The following is a 26586-nucleotide window of genomic DNA, read 5'->3' on the forward strand; positions in this document are numbered from 1 at the left end:
CCTTGAAAGTCTGTCTGGAGTAAATGATCCTCTCTCTTTCTTAACTACAACGTAATATTCAGAAGCTAGAACATTTTCCAGAATCATGTAATCACAAGTTTTTCAAGCTAGATAATCTTTGGAGATCATCTCTTCTAAGCCTAGCCAAGTTATTAAGAACTCAGGAGCATCTCACTGAAGGGGACAGAAATCTGCAGTCACTTCGGAGTCCCTAGGCCAAGCCCACCTGAGGTGGGTGGTAGAAGGCGGTCAGGGAAGGACTTGCTTAGAAGGTGACAGTGGAGGAGAGACCTAAGGAAAATGAGGCATGCAAATACTGGGGGGGGCGGGGGGAGGAGGAGCCCTACTCGATAGAGGAACCCTCAAAATGCACAAGCACTGAGTCAAGAACATACTAGATGCGTTCAAAGAACAGCAAAGACGTCAGTGAGGTGAGGTGGGGAAGCTGGGGAAAGTGAGGGCAGGAGATAAGACCGGAGATGCAAACGGGGCCTACTTACACAAGCCCCTGCAGGCTGCTGGCCTTTACTCTGAGTGAAAACGGCAGGCTACCAGATAGAAATATATAAACTGATTTGTATTCAAGAGAATCACTCTGGTTACTACAAGGAAGATAGTGAACCCTAGGTGACAAGGGTGGAGGCAGATGGACAAGACGGGGCCCACTGCATCCTCCAGGAGAGGCAGGATGGTGGCACAGGGGTGGCAGCAGGGCGGGACTACAAGTGCTCTGGATATACTTTGGTGATGAAGTTGACAATGTGCCTGCTGACTGGTTGTGGTGACAGAGAAGACGAGATTCCACAGAACTGCGATAATCCTGGCTAAGAAAATGTTGAAGACCACAAGAAAAGCAACTGTGGTCTGTGTGCATGTGCATGTTGTGGGGGAAGTCAAGAGCTTACTTAAGACGTGCTAGAGTTTAAGGTACCTGAATACATTAAGTAGACAGCTTTATATGAATCTGGAATTCAACAAAGAGGCTGGCCTGGAAATTTCAAAATCCTAGAGAAGGCCAGAGAAGGTATCGGACTGGATGAGGTCACCTGGCAAGTGAACACAGGCAGAAGAGGGATGAGACGACTGTGTCCCAGATGACTCCACAACTGAGGCTGGGGGAAAGGCCAGTGAGGTATCCGGAGAAGCAAGAGAGAGGTGGCCCTTCAGCTAAGTAAACAAACTGCTTCACGGAGGAATGATCAGCTGTGTTCAGAACTCCTGCTGGGTTGGATAAGGACTGAGAATGGAACATTCCATCTGCCAAGGCAGAAGTCTGGTGATTGCGACAGCAAGTGGAGTGGTGGGGACAAATGCCTAACAGAGTTCCTAAGAGAAGGGAAGGAGACGGGAGAGACAGGGAAACTATTAGCAACTCTTTCAAATTTAGCTGTAAAGAAGAAGAAATGCAGAAGAGACTGGAAGAGAACACAGGGACAACAGAGGATTCTTAAAGACAGACGCTGTAATCATGGTTTCGTGCTAGTAGGAATGGTCCCCGATGCTGCTGTCGCGACAGTCCCACTTGCTGCACTGCAGAACCGGGCCCCTCTACTGCAGGCACTAGGAGAGTTAAGAAAGGCTCCGTGGAGCAGGCAGAGCTATTCTGACTTCTCCAGGCTACATTACCTGGCTGTTCCCCTAGGCACTTGCAGATACTGACTTAGCACCCACTATCTGCCAGTACTGGGTAAACAAGACTGTCAAGATCCTTACCCACAAAGAGCTTCACTTTCATAGAAGCCACACACAAGCAGGAAGGCAATGAAACTATAGAACATTAATGGCTGTGTTTATGGAAGCGAGTGTGGTACGGAAGCATCTCACACGGGCTTGATTCATCAGGAAAGGATTCTCAGAGAAAGGGCTAAGCAGACTGAACCTGAAAGATACAAGAATTAAGGACAGAACAGGAAAAGCAAGCAGAGAAGAATCAAAACATAGAGAACATTATAAATTAATGTGGACTTATCTGGGGACAGTGGGGAGCCGCTGAAGGTATCTGAAAGCAGGAGAGTGCCATCTGGGAGATTCGGCTGCAGGGTGGGTGAAAGGATGGGGGAAGGTCATCCCTGGAGGCCGAGGAGCAAGACTGGCAGAGCAGAATGAGAATGGAGATGCTGGCTGCTGTGCTAAGAAGGAAAGGGGAAGAAGCAGTGGAGGCAGAAAAGAGCAGCCAGACCCTCATGATCCAAGAGGCCTGCTACTGGACATGGGGACTGTGTGGACACAGTGGGGAAGAGGTCAATGCCAGGTACTATTCAACAAGCTCACTTATTCAGCCCTAGCCCCCTTGCTGTTTCCCAGGAATACGGGGAACTAATTTTTCCCATCTGCTACTACATTTACTAGCAATGAGGTTTCTGTTTCCAAACAGAAACAGCCTTCTCTCCCCCTAGACTAATTTCATAAATTCCATGAGCTTTCCACAAACTGGGCAACCAGTCATTCGATGGTAGTAATGTATTTCAAATTAGGAGCTACCTCTCTTTTCAAAGACATTTTCAATAGAGACCCAGAATACTGCCAAAAGAGTTGAAATGAGACACAGAAAATGCAATTCTAAGGCTCAGAAATTTCCTAATAAACTTCATTTTCAGTCAAAATCTGTGGCTTCTTTTGATGGGGAAAAAATGTCTTTCCCCATGACTGGTAAACAATCCCAGATTTAAAACTGTCCAAAGTAATACAAACCAAAGACCGACCAGCTCTATTAACAAGTACGGCCCATGCCAGAGTGGGTCCACGCACTTGATGTGATCTGTGGAGTTTTAACATAAAGGGAGGTTTGGGAGCACAAAGAAGAGTCTGAACTGTTTGCTCGTGATACAGACCATTAGCTGAGGACAATGCAGAACATTCAGGGGAAGCCTACGACCCCACTTTGACCAGCTGTGCCACATACTGGGGGATAAAGAGCAAGTGTCATTTTTCTTTTCTTTCTTTCTTTTTTTTTTTTGAGACGTAGTCTCGCTCTGTCTCCCAGGCTGGAGTGCAGGGACGCGATCTCAGCTCACTGCAAGCTCCACCTCCCAGGTTCATGCTATTCTCCTGCCTCCGCCTCCCAAGTAGCTGGAACTACAGGTGCCCACCACTACGCCCGGCTAATTTTTTTGTATTTTTAGTAGAGACGAGATTTCACCGTGTTAGCCCGGATGGTCTCAATCTCCTGACTTTGTGATCCACCTGCCTCAGCCTCCCAAAGTGCTAGGATTACAGGCATGAGCCACCGCACTGGGCCAGCAAGTGTCATTTTTCATGGGACCTGATGTTGCATCAGAAGAAAAATAATTGTCTTGAATTACTCAAGGGGAGTAGGCGACTGTTGAACCTGTCTTCTAATTCTGCCACCAAAGGTAGTTAAGGTTCCTTACTGATTTTTGTTGTTCAAAAAAAACTCTCGGCAAATCTGCAATAAGGAGGCAGAACTTAGTTTTAAGACTCTGGGAAATGAACTTGACTATTCTTGCTTCATAAAATGGCACAGAAAATTATAATCTTTTATGAGTGTTATCATCACAAACGGTGCTTAAAAATGGTTATGAAAGGCATCCAAAATATTTTGGTTATTTTCCTCTACAAATATTTCTTAAAGAGTCACAAACCTGTCCTCTGAAATTTGCCTACTTGGGTCACTATAAACAACTCAAGTAAGCTCCAATCTGCGAAAATTTGCCCATGGCGAATTAAGACACACCTCTTTCCCTTCTGTATTAATAGTCTCAATATGGTGGCCTAACTGCAATGAGCACAGGGCAAGCTGTCTTTCTGACTTTCAATCCATGCCTCTTGGTTGGATTCTTACGTCACAGCAGGCCTAGAATATTAATCAGCAGAGGGATTATAAAGGAGAAAATTTTAAGGGAAGAAACACGAAGAGAGAAAATAAGAATTTAAATTCTTTTTTTTTTTTTTGAGACGGAGTCTCACTGTGTCGCCCAGGCTGGAGTGCAGTGGCCGGATCTCAGTTCACTGCAAGCTCTGCCTCCCGGGTTTACGCCATTCTCCTGCCTCAGCCTCCCGAGTAGCTGGGACTACAGGCGCCCGCCACCTCGCCCGGCTAGTTTTTTGTATTTTTTAGTAGAGACGGGGTTTCACAGTGTTAGCCAGGATGGTCTCGATCTCCTGACCTCGTGATCCGCCCGTCTCGGCCTCCCAAAGTGCTGGGATTACAGGCTTGAGCCACCACGCCCGGCCAAGAATTTAAATTCTAACAAAAAACAGAAACACACTTCATTCTGTACACTTTTCGTTCTGTTATACAAAAATCAAAGCTCTTTGATATTTTAAGTAAATGCTTAACTTGAAGTATAAAACATCCATGTATTAAAGTGTACAAACAGTTAAGTATATATATAGCAAGATAAAATGTTCACTAAATACATATACCCATGCGACACAGATGAGTAACAGAAAACAACGAGCACCTCAGGGGCCTCCTCATGTCCTTTGCTATTATTATTTTTTGATGGTTTTGAACTTTATGCTATTTTTAAATGCAATCATACGTTTCATTTTATTATCATTTTTATTTTTTTTAGAGACAGAGTCTCACCCTGTTACCCAGGCTGGAGTACAGTGAGGGGATCACAGCTCAATAGCCTCAAACTCCTGGGCACTAGTGATCCCTGCACCTCAGCCTGTCAAGTAGCCAGGACTACAGGCACATGCCATCATCTTAGTGAATGTTCTTATTTCATTTTCTTTTGTAGAAACAAGGTCTCACTATGTTGCCCAAGCTGGTTTCAAACTCCTGGCCTCAAGAGATCCTTCTGGCTCAGCCTCCCAAAGTGTTGGGATTACAGGCGTGAGCCACCACGCTTGGTCTCATTTTATTTTAACAAGGGAACAAGCTCATTTTTTTTTGTTTGTTTGTTTTGAGACGGAGTCTCGTTCTGTCGCCCAGGCTGGAGTGCAGTGGCCGGATCTCAGCTCACTGCAAGCTCCGCCTCCCGGGTTTATGCCATTCTCCTGCCTCAGCCTCCCGAGTAGCTGGGACTACAGGCGCCCGCCACCTCGCCCGGCTAGTTTTTTGTATTTTTTAGTAGAGACGGGGTTTCACTGTGTTAGCCAGGATGGTCTCGATCTCCTGACCTCGTGATCCGCCCGTCTCGGCCTCCCAAAGTGCTGGGATTACAGGCTTGAGCCACCGCGCCCGGCCTAGAACAAGCTCATTTTTAAGAAGAAAAGTCTTTCATAATTATTTGAAGGGAAAGTAGCATATAGAAGGCTCAGCTTACCATATTAAATTTAGGCAGCTTTTTTGCTGTTTAACCTCGTAAAGATCCTAAATGATTCTCAGAAGGACAATACAAGGAGACACAAAGTTCAATTCACTGGGTACATATATACTCAATTCAGACCAGGACAATATCACAAGCTTACCTTCTGCAGAATCTCTCATATTTGCAGAGGTGAAATCTGGCTCACTTGTCTTCAGTTGTATGTCTTGGATTTTGTTTCCTTTGTTTTTATTTTCCTGGGATTTTTTCTTCCCTGAAACACAATTTTTATTTATTTATTCATTTATTCTTTCATTCGCTCATGTGTTATTCTGAATTACTGAAGAAGACAATTATTAATCCAATCAAGCACACTGTATATTCCTGGGCAATTATCACTTTGGATTCCTAAAGAAAGGAATGAATCATGACTATAAATACTATGTTATACAGGTAAATGATGACAGAGGGGAAGAGAAAGAAACCCATCAATCTTGTATTTTTGAGAATCTTGGGCATTAGTTCCCTTCATAGCTATAATGACCATCAAATTATGAGGTAAGGTATTCTCAAAAAGTTACTATTGATGTCAAAGGAAAATTAGTAACAGCATTGAATTTCAATGCCACATAGTTAATAGGGACTGACTATTTGTAAGAAGCATATTAGAGAAAAACAATGTTATAACTTGGGGCCCTTTTAACTAAGACATGATCATCCATAATTGCTGGAAGCAAAACAAGAGAAGCAGAGATTCTACTGAATTTCAAAAGATACACATTCACAATGGCTCAAATACCAAATTCAGAGTAATTAGGAATAATTCACTGTCCACCAGCATGGCACTCAGAGAGCCCTGAGGGACCCGACTGTAGGTCCAGCCCAGGTCAGTATTTCATTAACAATTCAGAGGATGGAATTCAGAAACACTGACTGCATTCCAAGTGATACCACACGTTTAGAAGGTATGATTAAATTGCAACATCATTCTGATAAGCTGGAACAACGAACTCAAGTCATGAAGGTAAGAAACAATTATCTATAGGAGTAATTAGACTGAAGAAGTCAGAAGCCCAGTTTCTTTAGGATTTAACCAGAATTTTTAACCTTTCTTTTACATTTTTTAATTACCAGATTTCTATTTTTCTGGAAGCTGCTGTTTCACAGTCTTCAGATCCAGACAGATCCCCATTCTTCCCTAACAATCCTCCTTTTTCTCCACTGCTCTCCCCCAGACAAACCTCCACCAGCTTCCAGAACTACAAGCCTCTGACACTTATCTCTGCATTAGTAAAATCAAACTAAAAACGACTTAAAGCTGCTATACACACATAAAGTTATATTCTCCATAACAGAGAATCACTACCAGGAAGCATAATTAGCTAAAACTGTAAACAAACAAAAATGAGGTCAGAGACATAAAACAGCATCATTGAAAACATCTAGATTAAAAGTAGAAACATCAAGTACAATACAAAGCAAAAACAAATCCTAAAAAACACCACCAGATTTTGATAAAAAATTTTAGAGAAATAACCTTAACAGTAATTTTGCTTGTTAGTCTTAAAATGTAAATTCTAAAATACCATTTTAAACACTTTTTTTTTTTTCCTTTTTTTGAGACGGAGTCTTACTCTATCATCCAGGCTGGAGTGCAGTGGTGCAATCTCTGCTCACTGCAAGCTCCGCCTCGCAGGTTCATGCCATTCTCCTGCCTCAGCCTCCTGAGTAGCTGGGACTACAGGTACCCGCCACCACACCTGGCTAATTTTCTGTATTTTTAGTCGAGATGAGGTTTCACTGTGTTAGCCACGATGGTCTCAATCTCCTGGCCTCGTGATCTGCCTGCTTCGGCCTCCCAAAAGTGCTGGGATTACAGGCGTGAGCCACTGCGCCCGGCCTAAACACCTAATTCTTCAGCCCATAGGAAATCCGATTTTTTTGCCACTACATTTATAAGGGTTTGAGCAAATAAATTCCTCATAGCCTGTCTATCCATTCACTTCCAAAGGCACTTAAAATGGAATGCAAGAAACGAGCACACACTTTACTGGGACCACACTCCGGTGGTAACAAGAGTGAAGGATCTGCACAGAGCTGACTAACACGTGTCTCCAGGTGAAGAATTATACGCCAATCTCCCTCCATAAGGGGCACAAACATCTAAGCACCTTTCCACAGGCATAACCTACTCTTGTGATTCTTTCTCCCTGTGTCAACTTAACAGCACTTTGTCTAAATCAGATAACGACAAAGGTTCTTCAGGGATCCAGTTTTAAGGGAATTTGGATTCTACCTCCTTTTTCCATCAGTTTTCTTACACTTATGACATAAGCTAGTTCTGTCTGTGTGTAATGCTCAGCCCACATTAGATTACTGATAGCAAACAAAATGCTTATTGCCCAAACACATCCATAATACAAATATAAATGACTACTGACATAACTTCTCTGTGCTGCAACTGATGTGTGAGGAAATCCATGGCTTCTTTTATTACCATGTGAAGAGAGAGTTCCTGGCGTAGCCCACAGATTCAAAAATCATATTCAGAAGCTTTTTCCCTGAATCCAATGACATTTTCATAAGACATACCCCCTCAGGTACCCCAAACAGGCCAAGGAACTGTGCCCTTCTTTTTACTGATCATTTACTGAGTACTTAGCATGAGCTTTTACAATAAAATAAAATGGAGACGTGTAATGTAAACGTTCACTCCTTGCATAAACCTTACACACATTTAAAGAAGGGCCACGCTGTAAAATTTAACAGAAAAACAGATGTCAATTTGCTGTAACACAATCACTTGCAAAAGAAATGCAAAGATTTTCCACAAACTCCCAAGTGCTGTACAAACCCAGTCTGTAGGTCATATAAAAAGCAAAGTACACTGTTCTATATGTAAATAGAGTATTAAATAAGTAAAATGTCTAGACGAAATCTTAACAAAAGGAAGTACAATCTTAATACCATTAAGATGCACTCGAAATCACATACTATCTAAAAGGTAAAGTGCTATTTTAAGTTTTATAACAAGAACGTTAGCGCACCTAGCTGACTCTAAATATCAAGCGTCCTTTTTTGGACAACCAAAACTAATCAGTGAGAACTCCCTTTTCTCTCCCCAGGTGTCCTCTTTAAAAGTCATGACCCTGGAAACCTAGTCCACTATGAGTAGAAGCCATTTGTAGTAGGTACATCTCCTGTATCCTATCAGAGGACTAAGGAAGGTATCCCGCCACAGACCGCTACGGGGTACCAAGGTGCCTCAACCACACCACGAATGACATCTGGGCCAGATAATCAATCCTTGGCTGTGGGGTGGGCTGTCTGATGCACTGGAAGACGTTTAACAGCACCTGTAGCCTCTAGTTAGTAGATGCCAGTGGTACCCCGCTTCTAACTGTGACAATCCAAAGTCTCTAGACATGGCCAGATGTCCCCTGGGGAGATTTCCTCAGGTTAAGAACCACTGGGCTAGACCAATGCATTTCTGTGTCACTAAAGACCTGTGAAACTTAACAATCTATATATGTATTAAAAATTACAAAAAGTACTTGAATAACACTAATAAGCCAATTCTAAAATGGAGCCATGAAGAACTAAATTTACCACCAAACTAAATTTGGTCAACACCAACAGACTTAGTTTATCAAGGAAATGAGTGTATCACGAGTCTGTCATGGAATTGAGATTATCTGACACCTGAAACAATGTTCTCAATCTTCATGAGAACCATCTGTTAAGTTACTTCTCGTCATGACGGCCTTAGACTAGGATAAAGGAGCTATCGAAACCACCTGTCCTGCCTTCAATTTTGTGGGAGAAAGTGAAGGCCAGGGCCAGAGGGGGACTAATTAGTCTATGGCAGAACAGGAAGCAGAACCAGGGGTCCTGCCCACACATACACATGCTTGGTGTCCCTCACAACCTCCAAATATTGCAGCAACAGGTGGTGGAACCTGCCACATTTCCTTAAACCAGTACTGATGTCTTCTGACGCCTGGTTTCTGTCCTATATGTCATCAAATTAAAAGAAAAAAACTAAACCCATAAGGACATTTACAAAGAGGAGATGGAATCTGTGAGCTTCTCTCTGTGAAGCAGAGGAGCAGGAGCCACTGGGAGCCTGGCAAGCACACAAGTGCACTTACCATCGGGTCCTGGGGGTCCTACAGGGTGCTACTGCCAGCTGGCTGCTCCACTTGGTCTAGACAAGAAAGACAGAGGAATGAAACACAAGGAAAGTGAAATGGAAATGATGACAAGAACAGCAGAGGGACAGAACACCACCATGTGCATGAGGAAAAGAAAGGAATACATCAAGATGAGAGACTGAATGCAACAGAAGGAAAACAGCAGTTACCTACTGCATCAAGATGCTCACATACCAAAACTAATGTTTAACTGTGTACTTAGTTGCTGAGAATAAGACCAATGTAGTGTATTCATTCTTGGGCCTGTACTGTGCCCTTATTCTAAAACTGATGCCCCTACCACTTAATGCATCCATTTTGCTAGAAGCCCCCAAAGTCCCAACACATAAATCACTTTACAAGGGAGACACCCAAAGAGCAGAGATGTGAAATAACCTGCCCAATGCCACACGACTACAGTAGCTGTAAAGCCAGAATGAAAACTCAAGGGCCGGGAGCAGTGGGTCACACCTGTAATCCCAGCACTTTGGGAGGCCGAGGCAGGCAGATCACCTGAGGTTAGGAGTTCGAGACCAGCCTGGCCAACATAGTGGGTGAAACCCCATCTCTACGAAAAATACAAAAATTAGCCAGCCATGGTGGAGGGCACCTGTAATCCCAGCTACTTGGGAGGCTGAGGCAGGAGAATCACTTGAACCCGGGAGGTGGAGGTTGCAGTGAGCCAAGATAATGCCACCTGCATTCTAGCCTGAATGACTAGAGCAAAACTCCATCTTAAACAAAAAAAGAAGGCCAGGCGTGGTGGCTCACGCCTGTAATCCCAGCACTTTTGGGTGGATCACGAAGTCAGGAGATCGAGGACCATCCTGGCTAATGCGGTGAAACCCATTCTCTACTAAAACTACAAAAAATCAGCCGGGTGTGGTGGCGGGTGCCCGCAGTATAGTCCCAGCTACTCAGGAGGCTGAGGCAGGAGAATGGCGTGAACCTGGGGAGGTAGAGCTTGCAGTGAGCCAAGATCGTGCCACTGGACTCCAGCCTAGGCAACAGAGCGAGACTCCGTCTAAAAAAAACAAACAAACAAACAAACAAAAAACTCAAGGACAAAATGTTCTTTCTCTTACAGTTAATTCTTAATATCAATAATAACTTAATATGCATACTTTTTTTTTTTCTTTTGAGACAGGGTCTTACTCTGTCTCTCACTGTCATCCAGGCTAGAGTGCAATGGCACGATCTCGATTCACTGCAGCCTCGACCTCCTGGGCTCAGGTGATCCTTCCCGCCTCAGCCTCCTATGTAGCTGAAACTACAGGAATGTGATACCATGCCTGGCTAAATTTTGTTTCTTTTTTGTAGAGACAAGATCTTGCTGTGTTGCCTAGGCTGGTCTCGAACTCCTGGACTCAGCAATCCTCTTGCCTTGGCCTCTCAAAGTGCTGGGATTACAGGTGTAGCCACAGCATCCAGCAGCATACCTTACTTTACAAAGCATTTTATATCCATTATTTCACTGGTTTCAAGGGCAAGTGAAGAAAGTTGCATAAAGACTTGCTTGGCCAGGCACAGTGGCTCATGCCTGTAATCCTAGCACTTTGGGAGGCCAAGGTAGGCAGATTGCTTAAGCTTAGGGGCTCAAGACCAGCCTGGGCAACACTGTGAGACTCCCGTATCTATCAAAAAAGAAAAAATTAGCTGTGCATGGTGGTGTATGCCTATGGAGTCAGCTGCTTGGGAGGCTGAGGTGGGAGGATCACTTGAGCCCAGAAGGTCAAGGCTGCCGTTAGCCATGATCATGCCACTGCACTCCAGCATGGGCGACAGAGATTGTCTCAAAAACAAAACAAAGACTTAAACTGCATTTATAGTTTTGTTTGTTTTTTTTAAGCAACAATCAAATTGGAACGCTTTTTTTTATTTTATTTTATCTTGTGCCAGAAACAAGTCAATAGCACAGAACTCTGATCTGACCAAGTATGATTCACCACTGAAGAGTATCAACAAAACTGGATTTTGTCATGAAATAGCTACCAAAGACATTCAACAGCCATAATGCCTATTTTCTAAGACAGTGTATAGCATTATACTGCTGATGCCTGTGATATGAGTTATACAATCAAAATCGCCTAAAGCATCGCATGAAAAATTTAACCTAGGTCTGGACTATGTTCTACTATCCTAATAAACTGGACAGACACACTAGGAAATTCTAGAGAATAACGTTTCACTTTAAAATGTTCAGGCAGTAGAGAGAACGCAAAATTCTGGGAGGCCTGCTCAAGTTACATTAAAAATTCATCACAACAGCGAAGGCTCATGCATTTGGTGATTTAAATGAATTAAATTTAAAACTATATGTAACTCTACATGTGCTGCCTCCTCACTGGGGAGCTATCCAACTCTGAAGGATAAAATCAGAATTAAATATCTGTGCACAGAAGCTAGGTCCATCCAATCTTCACTCAGGGAGCTCATCCTCTTACTCAGATACACAGTTGGTTCCAAATCAGACAAGACTCCAACCGGGAGATTTCCACAGCTGTACCATGAATGGTCATCAAGGACACGGGCTTCCCAACAGCGCTGATACCAACTCACCAAGGTGGGTTGTGTCTGCTGCCTCCAGTTCCTCTGCCCTCCATCAGTCCTTCATCCTTGCAACTGAACTTCCACCCTCTCTACAGGAATCCAATTCCCATGGTGACCACTAATACCATAATTACAAAACCCAACAGTTCTTCAGGCTTTATTTGCCCCAAGTTTCTCCTTCACATTTGACAACTTGGTATTTCTTTCACTCTTATAACTCCCCCCCCAGCCTTAAGACACTACCATCTAGAATCTCGCCCTTTTGCAGTCTTACCTCTTCTTCCTGCCCCTAGGTAAGACGGCCCTTCCTAGGAAACTGAAGACTGGAACCATGCTTTCACACTAGGTGGAAGAAAGGCTTTGATGAAAGCATATGACTAAGCTGAGGGCACAGACCCGAGGCAACAGGGTAAATGTTGAACTCACTATGCTCAAGGCGCAGAGAAGAACCAGAACACTCTGGAGCAAAAAAAGCCTTGAAGGTCATCTCCGTCAGCTGCATTTCAGGTAAGAACGAGCAATACATTATAATATCCAGCCTCTCAAATTTTTCAAAGTCAAAGGTGTCTTCTGTGACAGCAGGCCAGCTGTGGCACTAGTATCACTCAGGATACATCTGGTTTGGAGAGAAAGTAAGAGTTCTCAAAGCAAGTGGAAAAGGCTTAACTGGGAGGAGAAAAGTACAAAGTACATGTGAAATGACTCCTATAAAATTTTTAAAAATCACAATCTTAATAGATTGTGTTGGTAAGGAAGGGGAATCGATGGATAATGGCAAAGTTGTTATCTTAAGAATGGCCAAGTGCCGACCAGGACACAGTGGCTCATGCCTGTAATCCCAACACTTTGGGAGGCCGAGGCAGGCAGATCACAAGGTCAGGAGTTCGAGACCAGCCTGACCAACATGGTGAAACCCCATCTCTACTAAAAATACAAAAATTAGCCAGGCTTGATGGCATGCCTGTAATCCCAGCTACTCAGGAGGCTGAGACAGGATAATCACTTGAACCCAGGAGGCGGAGGCTGCAGTGCGCCTAGATCATGCTACTGCACTCCAGTCAGGGCGACAGAGCAAGACTCCATCTCAAAAAAAAAAAAAAAACAAACAAACAAACAAACAAAAAAAAAACCGCCGAGTGATGCTATGTGTGAGATGGTGAAGGTCGACTGGAACCAGACCTCAGCTCTGCTGCATATGTGCCTAGTAGTTTAACATTCTGCAGTTGGGTTGATGACAGAAAGAGAGAAGCTGGAAATGGATACCTAAAACTAAGGTTTCCATAAGGAATTAACAGTTCATTTCAATATTCTTAATGTATGCTTTAATGTAAGAGAATGACTTGGTACTCTGGAAGTCATCAAATGTCATTAACAAAAGAACTGGGAGACTTGGGCAGAAGGACTGAGGGGGCACCAGTGTGCCTCAACCAGAAATGCTTTCAGAAAGGTCAGCAGGGGGGTGGGGGTGATTATCAGAGGATCACAAGTGGCTGTTACAACTGGTCACGGTGCGATCAGTGGCAAAGCAAGCCCCGTAGATCTGAAGTAGTAAGATGCTGCAACAGTTAGTTTTTATAAAAGTAACATGCCATGCATTTTCTATAGTTTCCTTTTTCACTTAAAATAACTTTGAAACTTATCTGACAGTAAAAAATTCTGTTAAGCTCCTTTGGCATAATTTCAAGTCTTTTTCTGCAATTAAACTCACCAAGAACTATCTGTAATCCTGGAGGCAAATTATAAAAATAAAACCTCTCTGATTTTAAGTAGCTCATGGTATTATACACAACTCTAGGTTTTGCTTCCGACAGAAACAATGGAAAAGTTTTAGATTTTGCAGTTCTGCAGACTGCAGTATAAATTCCTGAAATGCTTGCTTCCCACCGGGGGGGCTGCTGCACAGCCTCTGCAGCTGTGGAGCCGCGGGCTCCCCTAACTCTTCCAAATGTCAGGCTGATGGGAGAACAGCAACGATCCATCGGAAGGGAGTCTGAGCTTTTATGTTGTTAGAAAAAGGCTTTCAGTGGTTTGGACCGGATAATTCCAAATCTGAAGAAAGGGCTTCCCAAATAAACTTCACCAAATTCAAGATAAGAAAGCATTAACTGTCCTTACCTTCTTTGGAGCCTCAAAAAGTGTTGTGGCATGAACAAAATGATGTGGGAGAATAATCAAATATAAACAAGCTGCTGACCTGTTCTACTTTATAATCAATTTCTAGGTTTCTTTCTCGTGCTTTTTTAGTAGCCTGAAAAATGTACCTAAAATCTGAAAACCTTAAATAATGAAGAGGCAACTACAAAATAAAGAACCTAATTCAAGTTACGGACTCGGCCCCCTGTGGCTGAAAAAACCAAAGTGAGAGGTGTTGTGGAAGAGGTGTGTTTCCAGTGCCTGGCTGTGTTGTGGAAGAGGTGTGTTTCCAGTGCCTGGCTGTGTTGTGGAAGAGGTGTGTTTCCAGTGCTGGGTGTTGTGGAAGAGGTGTGTTTCCAGCGCCTGGCTGTGTTGTGGAAGAGGTGTGTTTCCAGCGCCTGGCTGTGTTGTGGAAGAGGTGTGTTTCCAGCGCCTGGCTGTGTTGTGGAAGAGGTGTGTTTCCAGCGCCTGGCTGTGTTGTGGAAGAGGTGTTTCCAGCGCCTGGCTGTGTTGTGGAAGAGGTGTGTTTCCAGCGCCTGGCTGTGTTGTGGAAGAGGTGTGTTTCCAGCGCCTGGCTGTGTTGTGGAAGAGGTGTGTTTCCAGCGCCTGGCTGTTGTGGAAGAGGTGTGTTTCCAGTGCCTGGCTGCGTTGTGGAAGAGGTGTGTTTCCAGTGCCTGGCTGTGTTGTGGAAGAGGTGTGTTTCCAGTGCCTGGCTGTTGTGGAAGAGGTGTGTTTCCAGTGCCTGGCTGTGTTGTGGAAGAGGTGTGTTTCCAGTGCCTGGATGTGTTGTGGAAGAGGTGTGTTTCCAGTGCCTGGCTGTGTTGTGGAAGAGGTGTGTTTCCAGTGCCTGGCTGTGTTGTAGAAGAGGTGTGTTTCCAGTGCCTGGCTGTGTTGTAGAAGAGGTGTGTTTCCAGTGCCCTGGCAACCCTGAAAACCGAGGAGACGGCCACACCCTCGAGAACTGCTTCGTCTCAGCTAAGAAGAAAATCATGTTTTCCCCTTTAAAGCCCAAGACAAATTTTACAATACTGCATCCTGATGAAGTAACTACAACATCATTTTAAAATATTTTCAAGGAGTAAAAATTTGACATAAATATGCAACAAGATACAATGAAAACATTCAAAATTCATTCCTCACATTTGGTTACAGAAACGCCCATACGAACAATGGTCAAGCCACATGACTAATTAATCAAATCAGGCTATGATGTCCCCACAGAGATAAATTTAAGGGACATCACGAGGATATACATTCAGATTTTGGCAGGTGGCTCCCAGTGAGACAGTATTGATAAGAGTATGGTATCTCTACCTGCTAGTATTTTCTCAGATGAGCACTTGGTTATATTACATAAAAAAATAAGAATACATGATTTTTCATAGAGAAAATACCAACAGAAGTAAAATTAACAAGATAACTGAAAATGTTTTTATTGGTTGAGATAAAATATAACATTTTAAACTTTTGTAAAATTTGCAGTTTTATAAGTGCTATTTGCAAAAAGCCTCTACTTGGCCTGGATGGCAAAAAGTACTGCTCAAGTGTTGTCTACTGCCCACCCGTACGACTCAGGAAAACCGTTCAAGAAAAAACCACGATCCCAGTAACATCAAACTCACAATGGACACACAGTTATACAGACTTTAAAGGGAGTAAAAATACAACAGATACTATTAAACAGCCATAAATGCTCAGCATTCAAATTACCCCTGTTAACCTTTTGGTAGACATCTTTCAATTCTATGCAACACATGACTTCAAACAAAAAAATTAATGTTTCCTCTTTCCAAACAGTCACATACCCCATATTCTTTTTTTCCTGTTCACTGCACTCGGTTATTATACCCATCATTATTTAAATCAAATATCTAATTTAAACAATCATGTTGAGTGCCTGCTGGTATTAACCTAAGGGTTGATGTCTTGGCAGTTGGCTGGGATAATCATTCTTTATTTCCGCTTTATATTTTACTTCTCTTAAAAATGCAAAGACTTAGCAATGGTATTTGAATATGCCACATTTTAGCAGAGGTTTAGAAAAACAAGAGCATTTACAGAGGTATTAAGCTACCTAATCACTCGGCCTACCATGAAATGAGGCACTTTTATTCCAGCACAGGTTTTCAGACTCAGCCCCACTGCAGCTGATCAACCAGATCCCACCGCTGTGGAAGATCTCAACTGTGCCCAGCCACCTCCCGCCGGCAGCTGCGCCTCTATCAGCACTTACGGACCGACACACCATCCATATAACCGCTCCAAGGAAAAAGACCTGGGACCTTTTCAGGCTTCCGCATGCACACTGGCTGGCACAAACTGTTCCCCTCTGATAAACTCAGAGCTGCCAAGGCTGTCCTTCAGATTGAAGAGCAGGACGAAACTAAAACATATTCTCCTCATAAACTCTTTTAAATCACAAGTTACATTTAAATTCAAATCTAGATTTTTTTTTTTTTTTTTTTTTGGGAGACAGTCTTGCTCTGTCACTCAGGCTGGGGTGCAGCGGTGCAATCTCAGCTCACTGCAACCTCTGCCTCCCGGGCTCAGGAGATTCTCCTGCCTCAGCCTCCCAAGAAGCTGGGATTACAGGCATGAGCCACCATGGCCCGGCTAATTTTGTATTTTTAATACAGGGGGTTTCACCATGTTGGTCAGGAGTTTGCTGACCCCAGGTGATCTGCCCACCTGGACCTCCCAAAGTGCTGGGATTATAGACGTGAGCCACCACACCCAGCTTAAATCCAGATTTTTAAAACAGATCTCCACCTAAATACAAAATTCTACTAGCCTATTCAGCAACGTGTATCTCATTCTCAGATGTGCTAGCTATTCAGGCTACATCAGATTACTATTCAAATTTAGCCCAAACTTATTCTTCTTGATAGATTTTTTAAAAATTTCTTGAGTACTTTGTAAAGTTTCTGGAATTAAGGTAAAGAAGTATTCTGATAATTTTCTTTGGCTGCTTATTAGCTATACAACACTTATGAGCTAAAGGGAATACAAATATGTATTACTACAAAGATGTCTATAATGAAAGAATTTAAAATTGGAGTTACATACCTCTTTAACTTTGCAAAAAACAAGTCCCTCTGCAGAAACGCCCTGCTAATGTTAACAAGAAGCAAAGTTTGAGTGGAAAAGATCTTCCAGAGAATCTGTATTTCATTAAAAACAGAGAAAAAAGAAGGGAGGGACAGTGAAAGCAGCAAGGAGTCAGGAGAGAAAGAGAAGGAGAAGAGAGGGAGGAGGGGAGGATGTAAAGTACCATCCAACAAGGGAGCCAGGTAAAGCCAGGAAGCCTGAGGAGCGCATGTTGTGGACCTGGCCTTGCTAACAGGCTCTGGCACTGAGAATGGAGCCTTTCAGAAGCACACAATCTTCCTTGGTGCTGGTCTCCAAGGATTATCCCACATTGTCCCTGAGCTGATGCTTTTCTATTTTTTGCCAACATAGGCGTAAAATAATGCCCACAGGGAACAAATTGAGCCTGGGAGGAGGGCTCACAGAGGACTAGGGCTTGAATCAGGAGTCCTTCCTAGACCAGTACCCATGGCTGGCGGAAAGAGTCTCTCAACCTACACACGCATTTCACCTGCTCCCAGCAGGTTCCTGTGTCTCCAAGGTTACCCGTGCTCCCTGCAAAGAGCTGACCCTAACTGAGGTGAGACAGTGGGCTAGGCTCTTGTCCCCTTCCCCAGTGTGGTGGTGGCACCCAGAATAAAGTAGGTCCTCAAGATAAGTTTGGTCCTCAAAAACAGAAACCCGTAAAAGTGAAATAGCATGAAACGCTGCTGCGCAGCCCTTGGACCATGACTTGCTTAACGAGAAATAATCCCATTCGAAGCAAATGGGAACCAGCTCTAATATATACTGGTAATACTGATCTGATACTGCCGTCAAAGAGAAGTAAATGAGGTAACGCACAAAACGAATGCCACATAGTGCCTGGCGCAGACTCAATAAATGGAATCGATTGTAAGGAGTATCCACAGATTCTACTAAACAAATCACAGAAAGTGCACGCCTACAAATCTCAATTGTCGGCATATGTTCCTTCATACGAAGACAATGGCATTCTGCTTCCACTAACAAATCCGAATTCATCCATTTGTTCTGTTCATTTGTTCTCCACTGATTCACGTGATCCCACCCAGGTATTATTATAAAAATGTACAAGTCCAATGAGGACAGAAGTTTGACAGAATTCTGTCACTCACTCACTCATGTCCACATCAGTATATATTAATGCTCTAACAGTGTAAGCTGTGAATGTATTTCGTTTTTAAAGTCTGTAACCTACTGCTTTTATTGCTTCTAACTGTGCTTGAGTCTGAAAAGGGAACATACAGGTTCACTGTGGTGGTTCTTAATCTTTCAGAAAGGAGACTTCAGACCCCTCTGAGTATCAAGTAACACCTAAGGCCCTTCTCCCCAGACATTCACAAATGGACGTAAACACAACACTTGGTAGACAACATTGGGGGTCAGGGACTCCTGTGTTATTACAAAGTTAAGCTGTGAGTTTGTACAAGCATTGTGTATTAATAGAAGGAACGTACCTGTGTGATCCCTGAAAAAGAATCCAACTCTTCAGAATACCCAGTCAAGATGCTGCTCAGATCATCAGGACATTTCTTGCCAGAAAACTGATTATCGTCAAATTAATTAGCACCTTCTAAGAAAATGGTTCTTTGACCCATTTGGTTTTTTCCTGATTTCACCCCCAGAAAGACTATTTTAAAAATCTGGCATAGACAGTCCTGAAACTGCTCGCACACAATGACTTTCAGGGCTGTCTGGTAATTTAAGACCTAAGAAAATGGTAAGAAAAATTCATTCACATAAAATCCTGTTGTAACTGTCCTGAGTGCTTTGGACCACAGAAAGGTAAGGCAAGCAAACAGTGAGATGTGTTTGCTTCTGCCCAGGCAACTGGAACAAATCAAATTCCAAGAGTTACCTAATGCACCAACCTATGTCACCACAGGTGTTCTCATTTGGGTAACAGTGAAACAAGACAGCTTTTAAGAGAGAGGCAGGTTTCTTGCACATGAAGAATTCCTTAATGCCACGATGTATCTATTTAGTTGCAGATCCAAAGAGGCCCTTTGCTCTTATCTAATTTGAAATCAACTGAATTCACTCCACCATGCGAAAGGAAAACCTAGGGATCTTAAGAGAACATGTTACACCAGATGGCAAAACTGTTCATTTTTTTGTTTTAGAAGTGTGCCAACCGGCCAGAGAACGGCAGTTACCACGGAATGAATTTTGCTGGTGCCCACCATTACAATGGGACGAACCAAAGGTCAGTGTGCCAGGAATATTCCTGTAACATTCTCACTTAATGCTCACAGCAACCCTGTAGGGTAGGTAGCTCATATTCCCATTTTACAGACAGGCAAATTAAAGACCCAAACATGGAGAGTAACCCATCCGAAGTCACAATGCCTATTAACTGGTGGAGCTGGTACTTGAACCTGGTCTCTTAATTCCAAGGCTATGTTCTGGTGTATCACAATAAATTCTGCATACTGCACATCTCCTAACACTCAAGGTATAGCTGGGTCAGCAATTTTTCCCCTTTCCCCTCCTACCCAACATACACGCACACTCCTGGCTCATTTTAAACAAGCTATCCATTTTCAAAGTACTGATCAATCTGCATCTAATGCAAAAGCAACAGTGAAGCCCAAGCAGTATATCCCCACCCACTAAAAAAAAATTTGAGGTAAGTTTTTTTTTTTCTTTAATGTGCTTGGCATAGAAACTGAAGAGTAGGGGGAAGCACAAGAATCATTCGCTATGAAAACAAAGTTCACCAATTCCATGTACTTTTTGACAATCACCCATGAGATTTATACGACCCTGTCCTTAAAACGTAAAAGGATCAGAGAGAAACTGAATAAGTATCACTTTTTCTTGATTTAATATTTTCTGCACTCTACTAAAACCCCAAATTTTATCTTGGCATACAGACAGTAATTTACATTCTCTTCTATCCTGAATTCCTGGATTTATAATAACTAAAAATAGATATTATGCTTACCACTCAAAGTCGATCTTTTTATCAAACACGCCCATGACCCATCTAACAAGGGAAGGACACTGTGGATCACACCTTTAGCAATTAGCAAAATTCCTAAAATCAAGTAGATTTGGAATCTTCAACCCCTGGTCCAAAAGTCCAAGATTGAGACTACTGGCAACATATGATATTTATTATTATTATTGATACTTTTTACTTATTTTCTTGGATGTCAGAGGGAAATTGTAATTTCAACATTAGTGCTAATCCTACAAAAATTACAGTCCATCATGTGTAAAGAGTCTAGGAGATTGTTCCACGTGTAAAAGATCAAAACTACAACTATTATCATCATGGTGCTGCTCACAGCGTAAACCTGCCATAGAAGGTTAGAAGACTCAGGACCCAGCTATTACCAACATTAACATCCTCATGGCAAAAGTACCAAGGCAAGAGGTGGACAGTAGGAACCCTCATTTCTCACAGGCCCTTAGACATTCTGCTTATGGCCAGTAATCTCTTTATTCCAGAGAAGCACGCTCTGATAATCCCATACATGAAAGACGAAAATGTAGTCAACAGAACCAGAAAGGCATATCCTACATCTCAAACTGGCAAGAGAATGAGAACTGAACCTGAGAGGCCAAATGGTAAAAAGAATAACAAAAGGCTCAGAAATTGCATTGTTGCCCATTCTGAATGGCATTGCAACTTCAAACATTGCACATAATTCCGTTTTGGGGTTCTAAACACGGGTGAACAAACCAGTTTGCCTTCATTTTGTGGCCTAAGCAATGCTGTATGAGTTTTCTTTTTTCTTTTTTTTTTTTTTTTTTTTTTTTTTTGAGACGGAGTCTCATTCTGTCGCCCAGGCTGGAGTGCACTGGCCGGATCTCAGCTCACTGCAAGCTCCGCCTCCCGGGTTTACGCCATTCTCCTGCCTCAGCCTCCCGAGCAGCTGGGACTACAGGCGCCCGCCACCTCGCCCGGCTAGTTTTTTGTATTTTTTAGTAGAGACAGGGTTTCACTGTGTTAGCCAGGATGGTCTCGATCTCCTGACCTCATGATCCGCCCGTCTCGGCCTCCCAAAGTGCTGGGATTACAGGCTTGAGCCACCGCGCCCAGCCTAGTTTTCTTTTTAACCGGTCAATCCTTTGCTACTGTCCATAACTGGTAACAGACAGCTAATTCATTGAGAGTGCAATTAGTTTTTCATCATTCAGACACTGATTAAACTAATAAGAACATATAAAACTGAAAGTTAAGTATCAAACTAGCAGTATTTTAGCTGTTATATTCTTATCTTATAAACTGTGTTATTTTTTATACCACACACACAATTATCTCATTCACTGGAATAAATCTCTTGCCTCTGAAACTATTCAAATATTCTCACATTAAAAATAAAAATGGCATGTACTTTTAATATATAACCATCTAAAATAACTACACATTGACTAGATTATTAAAACTTTCATCACAATATTTTTAAATTTCAGGATCATGGCCACAGAAGCAGGAAATAGCAAGCAGCTACAATAAATGCTCCAGAACACTGAGAATTTTCTAGTCTCTTACCCAGAATCCCTCAGAATACTTTAATATACGCACCGAGTTTTAACCTTTTAAACAAAGTTACCGGCCGGGCGCGGTGGCTCAAGCCTGTAATCCCAGCACTTTGGGAGGCCGAGGCGGGCGGATCACAAGGTCAGAAGATCGAGACCATCCTGGCTAACATGGTGAAACCCCGTCTCTACTAAAAAAATACATACCTTCTCCTATTTTTCAAAGAACAGGTTAGAACACAAAGAAAAATGCTAAAGAACTTTGAAAAATGAAAGTATAGATTACAAACTGCAGTTTTGCCTTGCCTACAGTATGTCTGGGGGGTTGGGGAGGTGTTAACTACTTACTATGTCTTTTTTTTTGAGACAAAGTCTCACTCTGTCGCCCAGGATGGAGTGCAGTGGCGCAATCTCAGCTCAAGGGCAACCTCCGCCTCCCGAGTTCAAGCGATTCTCGTGCCTCAGCCTCCAGAGTAGCTAGGATTACAGGTGCCAGCCACCACCACGCCCACCTAATTTTTGTTTTTTTAGTCGAGACGGGGTTTCACCATGTTGTCCAGGATGTTCTCATACTCCTGACCTCGGGTGATCGACCCACCTCTGCCTCCCAAAGTGCTGGGATTACAGGTGTGAGCCACCGCGACTGACCACTACTTACGAAGTCTTTAAGGAACAATCGAATAAAGTACTCTCAGTAAAAGTTCCAAGTAGAAAAAGCCACATTACGTTTGCCTACAAACTCAAGCAGCTTTAAAAATTTTATATAGACACACATATTCTAAGAATCTATTGTGTGATAAAGACAATGAGGAAATCAACGCATGCCCCTTCTTAGGAAAATTCAAGAGCACACACGGCTAGGTTAGGGTGACTGTTTTCACCTTCTGGTCTCCTTTAATGGTTCTCCTCTGGAATGAGTCAAGCAGCTAGAATAGGAAAGCTTTATCAGCAAACAAAACCTCTGAAGAAGGTACTGCTTCAAATAGTTCATGTGCATTTCTCTTAAATGAAAAAGTAAAATATATATATATATATTCTACCCCCCCCAAATAAACATTTTGGCAAAACAAATAAACAAAATGTCACCACACAAAACTGAAAAACAAGCAGGATATAACTCAATTATATCCACAAACAAATCAGAATTGCACTTACAGTTTCTGTAATTAATCTTTAGAGTACACATTAATTAAAGCATGTTCATTATCTGTAACATTCAACTTAAGAAAACTTTAACATGTGTATTTTTATTGGTGGAACAGTCAGACTGTTAAGCCAGTCTCAACACAAGACCAGTGCTACAGAGCTGGAAGCTAAAGCTTCTCATCAGTAAGACAACATGAAAGAGCTCTATAATCCTAGACTCTGCACTGCAGAGGGAGTTGGGCAAAAGCAATGTCTCACTGTGCTCTTTTGGTTTCAAACTAATGCCAAAATAACATAAAACCTAAGAGAAAGAAAATATTCATTAGAAACTTAAACCGACAAATACGTCATTTAAAAAACACTTGACAGACAACAGCTGGAAAGGGGTGAAAATGCAATCTGTGTTTTTAAAAACTGTTTATTTGGGGTGCTCAAAAGAATACAATATACCTATGCAATCCATAAATCTCCAAAGCAGAAACAGCTGAAGGTGTCGCCATGACTGGGCTTTCCTACACCAAACACTTCACTTAACGATAGTCTTGGTATTTAGGATTAAAGTGGGCACTTCTTACAGTGGGCAGTGAAAATACAACTTGGCCAGTGAGTAAAGCAAATAAAACATGGCAACTTATACAGTATAACTGTCCTACTTAGAAACATTATTCATAAAAACTGGATTTAGACAGGCAGAGCCTTTTATTTAGGACCTTGTGGGAACTTGGCCGAAGTATGTAAGCCCCACGGAGCATCGGTTTCCTCTTCTACAAATGAGGACACGGATCTCAACTTTGCAGGGTTATTGGGAGGATTGGCTATGCTATACACAGGGCAACCAGCACAATGCTAGAAACAAGTGTAACTGCTGTCACTGCCACCATCAATAGAAATGAGTGATTCACAGCATAATGACATGATGTGCAAATAAGTGTCAAGTCATGACATATGCCCATATCAAAATACATTGTAATAAATGAATTCAGCCAAGAACTCTTGTATGAAAACTGGTTTAACTGAGTGGCAAAAAGAAAAACAGCTACTTTCAGTATTTCACTTTTTCACTTAGAGAAACGATAGCATTTTCAAGTAACTTTTGCTTCTCCAGGTCATTCAGCTCCTCTAAACTATTTCAACCAAATTATGAACACTAATAAAACACTCTGAGCCAGATGGATGGCCAAAATAAAACTTTTGGCCTGTACTTGGCAGCATGTGAAATAGAAACAAGCCATCTGAATGCCAACCAAGTACCACGCCAGTCTACCTGAAACTTCAACTGCAGTTCTCCACACAACCTTTCACTAAAAGAAATGCCTATTTTTAACCTCGACAATGGTGTTCTTGGGATATTTATCCAATTTCTCAATTCTTTTTTGAGAAGGAGTCTCTCTCTGTCGCCCAGGCTGCAGTGCAGTGGAGCGATCTCAGCTCACTCACTGCAAGCTCTGCCTCCCAGGTTCATGCCATTCTCCTGCCTCAGCCTCCCAAGTAGCTGGGACTACAGGGGCCCGCCACCACGCTTGGCTCATTTTTTTGTATTTTCTTTTTTAAGTAGAGATGGGGTTTCACCATGTTAGCCAGGATGGTCTTCATCTCCTGACCTTGTGATCCACCCGCCTCGGCCTCCCAAAGTGCTGGGATTACAGGCATGCGCCACCGCGCCCGGCCTCCAATTCCTCAATTCTTTAGAGGCAACTTTAAATACAAAGCTACACCGTGTGCATGCCTGTAATACCAACTATTAGGGAGGCCAAGGTAGGAAGACAGCTTGAGCTCAGGGGTTCGAGTTCAACCTGAGCAACACAGAAAAACTCTGTCTCTACAAAATAAATAAATAAACTTTAAAAGTTATTTTATTTAAAAATAAAGTAACTACACCCTCCTCTCTATAATGCTCCCACGAACATTAAGTTTGAATATCGTAACAGCTATCTGTAAACTGGAACATGAAATTGCCCAGGGGAAAAAAAAACACTGCAAGAGTTTAAACAAAAATAAAAATTCATCATTTAGAAAAATAACCTAGTGTTCATATTTAAGGAAAACACAGGAAACTGGGTTTTCTACTTTCAAATTATAAGTGCATTTGTTAAAATCAACTAAAGTATTTTGAACTAACTATAAGGGTCTTGTGACCTCTTTTATATTGTTTAGAAAATTTAATCATAATCAAACCTTTTTTCTGTATTAGGCAAGTCTCACTTTCCAATTTACATATGGACAAGAGAACCAAAATAACCTAAAAATAGGGCACAGCGTGGTTCCCAATACACTCAATTATGATATTTAAAACTTTTTAATCATGGCATGTTAGGATTTTTACAAATTCACCAAGTAAAATACAGTTGAAAAATTTGCAAAATGCTTTGAAAAATTTAAGTTAATCCACATAATTTCCCTGTAAACAGGGATAGACATAAGAATCAAAGGCACAAAACGAAAATGCTGACCAACATTTTCATCTAAATTTGGAGCAATTTAGTAGCAGCAGCAGAACTGCAAATTTTTAACAATTCCCTAACTCCTACTATTGAAAAAGTACGAATTAAAACCATACTGAGCTCTTAAAAACAGACCACCACTACAACAGCAGCAGAGAGTTCCTCCTGGCAGGCAACCACTAGAGATGGAACATTCAATGCTCAGCAAAAGGCACCCTCAGCTAGGAGGCAGCCAGAAAGCTACAGCAGAGACAGGCCCCTCTAAGACTGACCAACCTGGAAACAGCTCATTTGTGTCTAATGCCACAAGCTTGCCAGCATTAAAGCCTGGACACAGGAACACACTGCCATGTCCAAGCACTCCACATCCTGCTCCAGCACCTGCAAACAGGAACCACAGGCCAGTGCCCTGTAAGTTAGCGGGCACACGACCTGCCCACCAGGCACCCAGTAGGCATAGGGCCCATCTATCATCATCCTCAGACACCAGAGTCAGGCCTCTGTCATTCAGCTTGGAGCCTGAAACATAGCTGCTGGCTGCTACAAAAGGTTAGGAGATCAAACTCCACGGAAGCCCGTCCACTCTCTGCGTTTATTAAATGTATTCTCTAATTTCAACTTTAAATGGAACCAATGTTGTCACTTCTGTAGTTGTCAACCGCATGTAGAAGTGGACAAAAAGCTCCATATCACATAGAAGAAAAGGCATGGGAAACCTGGTTCCAATTCCGACTGTGACACTCATTGGTAGGGCGATCTTGGACAACTTAATCCAATTTTGCAAAGTGTCCATTTCCTTCTCTCCCACATCAACCAGAACACCCACTAAGTCTGACCTGCGCGTGGCTGTCATGAAACAGACTGGAGACTCCACACTAGAGGAGGATGGTGCCTGCTATAGTCATCTCTCTCATCTCCCCCACCAACCAACCCAGCCACTCGGTGCAGCGCCTGGCAGAAAAAGGGCCAATATATGTCCATTTGCAGAACTGAGTTTCCTAATCCAAAAATACTCATGTAGCTAAAAGAACTGGGTCCCTCTTCCCGGAGCCCTCAGCCCCTAGAACTTCCTGTGTCATTTATGTCACAACCTCAGAATGGTCACCCCGACCTCCCACCTACAGTCAGGCCATACCTCCCCCACCCACCCTACAAAACACTATTGACAAGGTTTACCTACTTCAGCTGTTGGCCTGTACTCCCCACTCTCCCGAATGTGATTCCATGTGAACAGGGACCCTTGTCATTTTAGTTCTTTGCTGAAACTCCAGCACCCAGAATAGTGCCTGACACAGACACAAGGAA

General features: G+C 42.7%; 1 protein-coding gene across 6 annotated transcripts in view; it reads right to left on the reverse strand.

Moving 5' to 3' along the window:
- PRDM2 (PR/SET domain 2) overlaps window positions 1–26586 on the reverse strand; it is a 131821-nt gene that overhangs the window by 48575 nt on the left and 56660 nt on the right. For 4 of the 6 annotated variants that reach the window (XM_030913474.1, XM_030913477.1, XM_030913475.1 and 1 more), the window contains one exon: window positions 5383–5493. In XM_030913474.1, coding sequence (XP_030769334.1) covers window positions 5383–5493 — 111 coding nt within the window. Of the gene's footprint in view, window positions 1–5382; window positions 5494–9370; window positions 9427–26586 lie in introns of all 6 variants that reach the window. The other 2 variants (XM_030913478.1, XM_030913479.1) reach the window with 1 other exon arrangement.

The sequence above is a fragment of the Rhinopithecus roxellana genome, chromosome 12, assembly GCF_007565055.1.
Source record: "Rhinopithecus roxellana isolate Shanxi Qingling chromosome 12, ASM756505v1, whole genome shotgun sequence".
Taxonomy (NCBI): domain Eukaryota; kingdom Metazoa; phylum Chordata; class Mammalia; order Primates; family Cercopithecidae; genus Rhinopithecus; species Rhinopithecus roxellana.